The sequence below is a fragment of the Crinia signifera genome, chromosome 3, assembly GCF_055691185.1.
Source record: "Crinia signifera chromosome 3, ASM5569118v1, whole genome shotgun sequence".
Taxonomy (NCBI): Eukaryota; Metazoa; Chordata; class Amphibia; order Anura; family Myobatrachidae; genus Crinia; species Crinia signifera.
In genome coordinates this window covers 225,382,320-225,392,405 of record NC_139219.1, presented here as the reverse complement: position 1 = coordinate 225,392,405, position 10,086 = coordinate 225,382,320, and the positions used below count along the sequence as shown (strand labels likewise).

At 51.4% G+C, this 10,086-nt stretch overlaps 1 protein-coding gene across 1 annotated transcript; it reads right to left on the bottom strand.

The window, feature by feature from the left end:
* Window positions 1–1,341: 1,341 nt before the first annotated feature.
* LOC146064260 (uncharacterized) lies at window positions 1,342–6,748 on the bottom strand. The gene is made up of 2 exons (XM_083177540.1): window positions 5,245–6,748; window positions 1,342–2,814 (listed from the first exon to the last, which is right to left on the bottom strand). Exons 1-2 carry the CDS (start codon window positions 6,395–6,397, stop codon window positions 1,889–1,891), a joined length of 2,079 nt encoding a protein of 692 aa, XP_083033666.1. The 5' UTR covers window positions 6,398–6,748; the 3' UTR covers window positions 1,342–1,888.
* Between the last annotated feature and the right edge of the window lie 3,338 nt (window positions 6,749–10,086).

The following is a 10,086-nucleotide window of genomic DNA, read 5'->3' as shown; positions in this document are numbered from 1 at the left end:
ACTCACCATCGGGTATCCCCTTGATCCCACCTGCTGTTGATACCATTAATTATCTAACTTATCTATAACCTTATCTTAATAAACTTATCCTAAAATAAAGACACGACACAAGTGCTGGCGTTTCAAAAACAGAATGTCAAATTTATTTGACAAGTTAAACTAAACTAAGACTATGAATGGTGGCGGCACCAAAGAACGGTCATTATAGGAAGGAGGGGGTTAAAGATCACTAAGTCATACATACAACGCTGGATGACCACTCTCCCTGGTCGACCACCAGGCCTGGTGGTGACGGCCATCCCCCGGGCAGAAGCGTGGCCCATGACAATCGTTGTCGAGGGAGAGTGTACCCCACTACCTACACACATACAGAGTTCTTAAAGCATGACCGTTCTTTACCGCCGCCGAAGAGGAAAAGAAAAAGGGAAGGGTGGGTGGGGCTTCTTGGACAGGGGCAGATCACTCTAACAGCGTGATCCTTCCTACCCTGCTTGGACCCTCCCCCCTGTCCTGATAGGCCTTATGCCCATCCTCATCAACATAGTCATGTGACCAACAGCATGGTGTACCCTAAGAGAACCCTTAGTGGTTTATGTCCCTTCAGGCTTAATCAGCCTTCTGTGTTTCTTAAACTCACCATCGGGTATCCCCTTGATCCCACCTGCTGTTGATACCATTAATTATCTAACTTATCTATAACCTTATCTTAATAAACTTATCCTAAAATAAAGACACGACACAAGTGCTGGCGTTTCAAAAACAGAATGTCAAATTTATTTGACAAGTTAAACTAAACTAAGACTATGAATGGTGGCGGCACCAAAGAACGGTCATTATAGGAAGGAGGGGGTTAAAGATCACTAAGTCATACATACAACGCTGGATGACCACTCTCCCTGGTCGACCACCAGGCCTGGTGGTGACGGCCATCCCCCGGGCAGAAGCGTGGCCCATGACAATCGTTGTCGAGGGAGAGTGTACCCCACTACCTACACACATACAGAGTTCTTAAAGCATGACCGTTCTTTACCGCCACAGCCAGGCCCTAGGCCGCAGCCACCGCCACCACCAAGAAAAAACGCTCAGCACCGCGTCGCTAACCAGGCAAAAATATTGCCTAAAAACAAAGCCATACCTTCAGGGCTCAAATGTACACCGTCGCTCCTGTAGAGCTCAGGGCGCTGGAAACTAATGGCGTTGTGCCAAATGACACCCCCGCCATTAGCTAACAGGTATCTCGCCACCATAGAGTTCACCTTCTTGCGTGAACGCTCTATGCTGGTGCATGATCTCGCTGCCCTCCACACTATCCTGGATATCATGGAGGACCACATCAACCTGCATGACGGCAACACCTGGGCTATGATGTGGAGGTCCCGGACAATCATGGAGCGCAGCTCCAGGACAGATCCCTGTCCGAGGTCATTCCCGCCAAGGTGGAATATGATGACCTCCGGGACCCCAAACTGCTTAACGGCACTGATCATTCGGGCCTGCAGTGAACACCATTTCATGCCCCTAACACCCAACCACCTAACCTCCCCCGCCTGTGGAAACATGCATACATCAGAGGCGTTCATTGCCTGCGAGGCCCAATACACAAATGAATGGCCCAACATCCACACGGACTTAACGTCCCGTCGATCTGAAATATGCACACAAAAAGTTAGTTAGTTGGATGAAGGTACTCGTCATTGCACTCACACGCTGCATAGGTTATGAAGAAGGGAGGAGGAAAAACCGTGGCCGACCAGCTCTTGAGGCACAAAACACACCGCCCGGAGTAAACTACCAAGTACGCCATGCCAGATTGTAATTATAGCCAAATTGTGCCCCCGGGCGGATGCGAAAACACACCTCAAGGCCCCCACTGGAAGTTGGCGAGCGCTTATGCGTCCAGTCGACCATGGTGATCAGTGATAGATAGAGACGGCCGAATGTACCTTCGGAATGCTGCCGAGCGCCATCGACCCAGAGATTGAATCTCTGCGTCGGAGCGGCCCTCCGCAGCCGCCGAGGTAGCAGCCCCGATCCGGAAGGAATGCGACCCAAATTCCTTCGAATCAAGGCCTATGGCCTCCAGCGCCCGTCCCAAGACGTGCCCAAATTGGTATTTGGTGAGAGGCGACCCGTCCTCATGCATCAACCAAGCACCAGGCAGATCCGGGCGTGCCTGTGTCCAGGCCGTGGTCAGCGCCACAGGGCACGCCCCCTCCACCGTACATGGGAGCAGGGACAGCCATCTCCCCCTACCAGCCTGGTCTGTCTTGGATCGTCGCAGGTGACACAGCACCGAATCCTCTTGGACCACTACATCGTCCACGGACAAAGGTGAAGGAGCCCGTTTTGACGGAGCCACCAGCTCTCCCACCCTGAAGGCCCCGTGATATGCCATTGCAAACGCCGTTCGGAACAAAAGGACCTCGTAGGCAGGCCAACAAATGTCCCCTAGGGCGTCCAGCAAAGCTGGTAGCAATGCCATATCAATCGGGCGTCTCCGGTCTGGGGGCGCCGGCGAGGCTCTCCGCCAGCCACGTAATGCTCTCGACACCAAAAACGACCGGGACGGGTCCGCCCTACCCTGCAAAGCAGAAAAGAAAGACACCCCCGCCAGTATCCTGCGCACTGAAGCGACAGAACGACCTAAGGAGTATAAACTCCATACGAAGGCCACCATGGCCGCATTAGGTGTCTTACCTGCTTGAGGGGCCGACAGCCGAAACTGTTCCCACTCCTGCCAACCAGCCCGATAGCACTGCAGCGTCGTGGGTGCAATAGCCCGCATGGCTAGCCCCTCCATTCCGGCCTGATCATCTGCCAAACATAAGAGGGACAACATTCACCAACGGGATCAGCATGAGGTGCCAGGGCCCTGAACTTTGCCCAGTCAGCCCTGGACAAGGCGTCCGCCACGGAGTTATCCACCCCGGGAATATGTCTTGCCACGAAGTTAATGTTTAGCAGCAAACATTTTAGCACCAGCCGCGCTAAGAGGCGAACTACTGGAAGGGAGGAGGAACCCTGGCGGTTGATAGCGTGCACTACTCCCAGGTTATCACACCAGAATATGATGCTAGCATTGCGTAGCCTGTCACCCCATATCTCCAAAGCCACCACTATGGGAAGCAGCTCGAGGAGCAACAAGTTTTTTGTGAGGCCCTCGGTGAACCACTCCGGAGGCCATGGTGCTGCGCACCATGACCCATCCAGGAAAGCTCCAAAACCCACCCCTCCCGCGGCATCAGTAAACAACTGCAGTTGGTGATTGTCGCAGGGGGGGGAAGGCCATATGAGGACCCCATTGAAATGCTCTAAGAAGGATAGCCACACTCGCAGGTCCCTTTTCAGCTCGGCTGAGAGCCGTATGAAATGCAAGGGATGCCTGACCCCAGAGACGGATCTCTCAAGTTTTCTACAGAAAACCCGCCCCATGGGAATCACCCTGCACGCAAAATGTAGCAGACCCAACAAAGACTGCATTTGGCGCAGCTGCAGCTTACCTGTGTGGAGCGCGAGGGATATTGCCGCCCTCAGACGGGCCAGCTTGTCCAGAGGCAACCTGCAGCATCCGGCAATCGTGTCGATCTCGATGCCCAAGAAGGAAAGGCAGGAAACCGGCCCCTCCGTCTTGTCAGCTGCCACCGGTACCCCTAGATACTGGAACAGGCCCTGCATGTATGCTAGCAAAGTTCCACAGCGCGATGATTCCGCGGGGCCCACACACAGGAAGTCATCCAGATAGTGGGCCACCCCGGACTCCCCTGATCCCGCAACGACGCACCAGTGCAAAAAGCTACTGAAACGTTCGAAGAAGGCGCAGGAGATCGAACAGCCCATGGGCAAGCACCTGTCCACGTAAAAACCCGCGGGGAGGCGAAAGCCCATGAACCGAAAAGACTCCGGGTGCAGGGGGAGGAGGCGAAAGGCCGACTCGATGTCAATCTTTGCCAGTAGTGCCCCTAGGCCATAACCCCGAACCATTGTTAAAGCCTGTTCGAAAGACTGGTATCGAACTCGGCACAATTCTTCGGGGATGGCGTCATTCACCGAGCTGCCCACAGGATGTGACAGGTGTTGAATGAGCCGATACTTGCCCGGGGCCTTCTTGGGAACCACTCCCACTGGTGATAAGACTAAATTGGCCACTGGGGGGAACTGGAAAGGACCTATCATCCTACCCAGTGAAACCTCCTTAGCCACCTTATCCAAAACCACCCCGGGCATCTGTATGGCAGATTTTAAATTTCGGGGTGACGAGGTCGACACCTCCCCGTCAATGGGAAGGCGAAAACCTACGTCAAATCCTGACCGCAAGAAGGAAGCCTCCTCCTTATGAGGGTATGCCGCCAGCCAGCTGGCCATGCGGTCGAGTCTAATTGGGGAAACGGCCTTAGTGAGGGTGTCCGCCTGCTGCTTGCGCGGCCGGCGGGCCTCCCTGCTTTCCTTTCTTGCATTCTTTGGCCGTGTGGGGGCCCCAACACTTAGTGCAACAGTGCTTGTATTTGCATCGCGCCCCCAGGGAACAGCCTGCCCCGTTGTAACCATAGCAGCGCCCAGCGGAGGGTCCCCCCGCCCCCCCTCCTGCGCGAAAGGGCGTCGCGGCCTTCTTTGGAGGAGGGGTGGGGGCCGCAGTCGGTGGAGCTGCGGGTTTTGGGCCCATCCAGATCTCCACATCCTTGCAGCCTAAGTTCATGATTGCTAGCCCTGACTGTTTCCTTCTGAAACTCTCGTCATAGGATCGCCATGTCGAGTCCCCATCAGTAAGGAACATAGAATGCATCATGTGTATGTAACGCATTACATTCATGTGTTCCTGGGGCCTAGTTTCCAGGTAACAGGCTGCAAACATGAAGAGACCCGCTTGCCACCTGTGGTAAGTGCAAAAAGCCTCCTCCCCAATCCCTCCTTTTCGCATAGCTGCGCGATAATCTTTTTCATCCTGTGCGGTCATCTTAAAGAAATTCACGTATTTTCCATCTCTAATACGCTCTTGCACACTGCGTCTCAGGCCTCTAAGCACAGCGGTATTCTCACACTGCACCACCTGACCTCTAGGGTATAAGGGGGACCCTGAGCTACCACTGGAACTAGAATGACGGCGACGTCGCCCGTGGCGACGCCGACGTCTCCTTGACTTTCGTCCACCCTCCTCCCCGGACGTCTCTGAGCCTGAACGTCCCGAGGATGAGGAGGAGGTGCGGGAGTCCCTACGCCTGCGCCGTTTGCTCTTTCTTTTTGACCCACCTGAAGTGCCGTCCCGAGGCACGAGGCTCATTTCCGAGGGTCCACCGTGGGCAGGGTCATCCGTGGAGGCTGGCCGGACAGCTGCAGCCGTGGATGTGGAAGCTTCAGGAGCTTGAGTGACACCTGCTCCCATCGATGCTTGGGCCGACGTGGAGGGCACGGGCAAGGGAGGCGGGGATGCCACCGGGGAAGGCGCCGCATTTAGAGGTTGTCCCAAGAAAGATGACAGCAGCGCCAGGAGCTGTCGCGCATCCTCCCCCTCCATAGGGGCACGGGGGCCCGGGGTTGCCTGGGCTACAGTTGGGACCCCACTAGTGGGAGCCACTGAGGGCCCTCCCTCTGTATGCTGTTGAGGGATTCTCCTAGCAGCCTGCAACAGGCGCCATTTTGCCAGCCGCAAAGGGGCTAACGCTGCCATCCTCCTGGTAGGGGTGGCAGTGGGGGCACTTAACGCATTAACCGCCCGTGTAGGGCGCGTGACTGAGGGCTGTCTATATCCCACCCCAGGCAGCGTTGATCTAATCGCCCGCCTGGGGACACTGGGAGCGTCCCTAGCCCTTATGCTAAGCCTACCCCTTGACTGCTGTGGTGCAGGAACGCTGGGGGCAGCAGATGCGACCAGGCCTGAATCAGGCCCCGCCTGGCGGGTGCCTGACCTGGTCGCCCTGCGAATTAATGTCCCACGCGGGCCGCGGGTCTCCTGCCCGCGCCCGCGACTATCAGCACCACGGGCGCTACCCCTGCCCGACCCCCCTGTAGCTGGAGAGGCTGCGGCGCTGCGGCCGCGGCCTCTCCTCGCGCGTGACGCGGTCGGTTGCCCGGCCGCGTCATCCACTTGCGCCCTGGCCGCGTGCACTACAGTCCCCCGGGCGTTAGCGCTGCCCGACCCCCTTGCTGCCGGAGAGGCAGCGGCGCCACGACCGCGGCCTCCCCTCGCGTGTGACGCGGCCGGCCGCCCGGCCGCGTCATCCACACGCGCCCCAGCCGGCTCATCGCGCCCACGTGCGCTAGACAACGCCGGTCCCCGCCGTGACCCCCCCCGGGTTACAGGACCCGGAGAGACCTCAGAGCCGGACCCAGCGCGACCCCTGCACGTGAGCGCAGACTCTGCCAAACGGGCAGGCAGCCTGGATACCCTGGACGGACGGGGCATAGCTGCAGCGGAGCAAGGCCTATGTAAGGTAGGAAATAGAGACAGAAGGGAAGGACAGAGTATGCTGTTGCTATAAAGAGATAGAAAGGAGAGATTAACAGCTATTAATTTTAGAGAAAAACCTGACTCAGAGGGGAAGCTGCACTGGAGGTCTTGCCTGGTCAGCAGCTTCTTGGACAGGGGCAGATCACTCTAACAGCGTGATCCTTCCTACCCTGCTTGGACCCTCCCCCCTGTCCTGATAGGCCTTATGCCCATCCTCATCAACATAGTCATGTGACCAACAGCATGGTGTACCCTAAGAGAACCCTTAGTGGTTTATGTCCCTTCAGGCTTAATCAGCCTTCTGTGTTTCTTTGCATGCATGGGCATAATGGCAGAATAGTAGGCACTTTAGTCTACACTTGCCCTAAGGCAATGATGACCTTTCCTCAGACTTTTTTTGTATAAAATGAGAATACTTTATTAATGTAGTTTCTGCAAATGGTTCTAAAATCACCTCTTCTGTAAACGTCTACACATTTTCTTATTCAAAATATTTTGGATAAACTTTGGGCAACAGGTTCTAACCATGACTTTTATATATACTGTAAGACAGCATAAAAAAAAATCTCTCATGAACAGTGGTGGCTCCTACCTTATGGTAGGAGGGGGCTGCCGCTGCCCACGATGCAGGCACCCCCACAACCGCCACTTCTCCTTGTCTCCGCCTGTGCTGCTCCTCAGTTCCTCACCACCACCACCTCAGAGTTCCCAGAACTTGTACAATGTTCACAGGCACCTGGACCAGTGCCTTCTCTGTACCCACCTCTGTAGTATGCATGCGGCCAGCTTCTATCAGCTGCTTCTGCAACAAGCCATAGAAGTGAAAACATTGCCCTGGTGCTTATACAATGCAGACAACAGGCTTCGGGACTGGCGCGTACACATACCCATGGTTCAATGGGCTGCTTCATCTGCAGACCATAGAAGCAAAAGATGCAGCCCCAAGGGAGCACAGTGAAGCCAGTGCAGTCTCTCAGACTGCATCTGGCTTCACTACAGTGGAGGATTTTACCTGGGGGGCTGCCACTGCTCATTAATTATAAAAGTACATTTGTATACTTAGTTACTCAACTATTTATTTTATTTCGGAAGTTACTAAACCTGTAGTTGGTATTAATTACTACTGAAGTATAGGTACCAGTATCCACTTTTTTCATATATAACATCTGTGTCTCTGCATATATTGTCGGACAACTTGTTCTTGGGTAGAAATTATATTAATATACAGAGGGCAATAAGAACACAACATTTAGCTGCTGAACACTTGTAAATCTGCTTGTCTCCTATATAAATCATTAACACACATTATTTTGTGTTGTTGTAAATGTATAACTCCTAATTAGAGTGAAACTAATTCAGAGCAACACCCTATGTGTGTTAAAACTGCAACGTTGTGACTTAATTAATCTTTTCATGACAGTATGGTAGGTTTAGGCATCTTAAATAAAAATGTGATATCATTGTGCCAGTAAGAACTAGTTTACCACCTTGAGTAACCTATTATAATGCACAGAAATCTAAAAGTGGTCCTTTATTTCAGGAGCAATTATTGGCAGTAACAACTCCTTGCACAACATTGATTATTTCAAATAGTATGGCCCTGGTTAACTCAGGTGCTAGACCCCCCTCACCCAACATGAAAGTAATGTGGAGGATCCAGACCTGGTTTTGGAAGCAGTAGCAGAATCCCAGGTGTAATCAGCAGCACCTGGGATTTCCTGATATAAGGGTTTCCAGGGCAGAGTCACCTTGCTCTCGATGGTGGAAGATCTACCCGAATAATAGGTCAGTGGTGTTAGCATAGGGACTATTGGAGCCTTTTAAGAGTCTGCTATGCTGAGAGAGCCTGAATGCTGCTGCCTGTAATACTGACTGCATGTGGATTGAACATGCTATGCTGTAACCTGCTGTTGGGAATAAACAACAAAATCGTAATCTGAGACCCTGGGTGACATTTAATAGGATGCGCTAGTTGAATTTGTGCGATATTTAGGCAACAAAATGGCGTTTTCGCACATTTTAGCGAAACCGCTTACTTAATAGGCTGCGCTAAGTCATGTAAATCGCACATTTTGTGCGATAATTCGCACTTTTTCATATCCGGTTTAATTCGCATTTTTATCGCACGTCTACGTCAATTGGCGTGGGTGTCACTCTCTTAACGTGCAGGTGGTTTGTGATGCCAACCTAAAAATACTCAGTGTGGTTGCAGGCTACCCAGGGAACTTCCATGATGCCTATATTCTGCATCACGCAGCCCTCTGGGACCGATTCCAGGACCACCAAATGCCGGAGGGCTGGCTACTTGGTAAGTAAATTTTAATTTATGTAAATGATTGGGCACTATGTTTACATACTATATATTTATTGCACTCATGTGTAGTGTGTGAATAGTGTGTAAAGTTTAGCCATAATGTATCTAACCCGCAATCACTTTTAAAGGTGATGTCAGTCTGGATAAATTATGGGTATGCTTGTTTATAACACCACTAATTACCAACAGTAAGTGTACCCTGTACTATAGTGCATGTTTTTTTTACTCAGAAGTGACACTTTAGTCTGTTGTGTCTTCTGATATGTCCAATATACAGTATAGGTGTACTCAGTCACTATCTTTTACCATACTTCTTTAAATATCGGTGTTTTTCCCTTTGCTCATTTAAAACAAATGGACATATGTTACCATATACTGTACTGACCTCATTTTTTATTTTAAGGTGACTCAGGATATGGATGTCTCCCGTGGCTCATGACACCTCTGCGTTCCCTGCAAGGCCCTGCACTGCACCGCTATAATAACGAAGCACACATTGCCACCCACAATGTCGTGGAACGCACCTTTGGGGTGCTGAAAAGTCATTTCAGGTGTTTGTACAGATCATCAGGTATACTGCTTTACCAACCAGGAAAAGTAGTGATGATTGACCTTTCCCAGCCACGATATGTGTAGGATGGCAATGCAGCAGTCGTGCAGGAAGCTGAAACTACCCAACTTACAGTAGTTAGGAGTATGCGGAGGGGGGATCTGATGCGTATGGAGATCATAACGCGGTATTTCTCAGGTAATTGCATTTCTGAACTATACTACCATGTACCTTTGGTGTAAGTGTGTTTACATACCATAAACCATTTGCCATACATTATCACCAATATTTAGGTGAGTAGTCAGAGCCCAATGAAAGAACCTGCTTAACCTGTTAACCTTGGTGATGACATGCTGGTAAGTGAATTTATACAATAGTGTATGGCAATTAAAAAATTACCTAAAACACCAATATATTTTAACACCCTCACTGCACATTACCATAGTGGATTACACTATTTTAGTTAAATCACCCAAATCATTACAATGGATAAAATTCTTTACTAATGTAAGAAATGCTTAGTTTGCGCAGTTACTGCTCCATAAATTATCAAGAACACATTATGCATTCCAAAATTGTAGTATAACAAAAATAATCAATTGCAACTTTCAAAATCATTTTTTTGGAACCTGTGTATGCGCACAGCCCCCCTTTGCCCCTGCCCCCAGGCCACCCCTGGTTCGTATACTCCTACGTGGGGGTGAAGTTGGTGAGCCACTCAATGGTGTACTTGACACACTGCTTATTGTGGATGTATCTGCCCCTAATTAATTTATCTCT

Excerpts from the sequence above, each read along its gene's own strand:
- LOC146064260 (XM_083177540.1), bottom strand. The coding sequence starts at position 6,397 with ATGCCCCGTCCGTCCAGGGTATCCAGGCTGCCTGCCCGTTTGGCAGAG. Across the intron at positions 2,815-5,244 it reads GCCTCGGGACGGCACTTCAG|ATGATCAGGCCGGAATGGAG; the intron begins GTGGGTCAAAAA and ends TATGTTTGGCAG.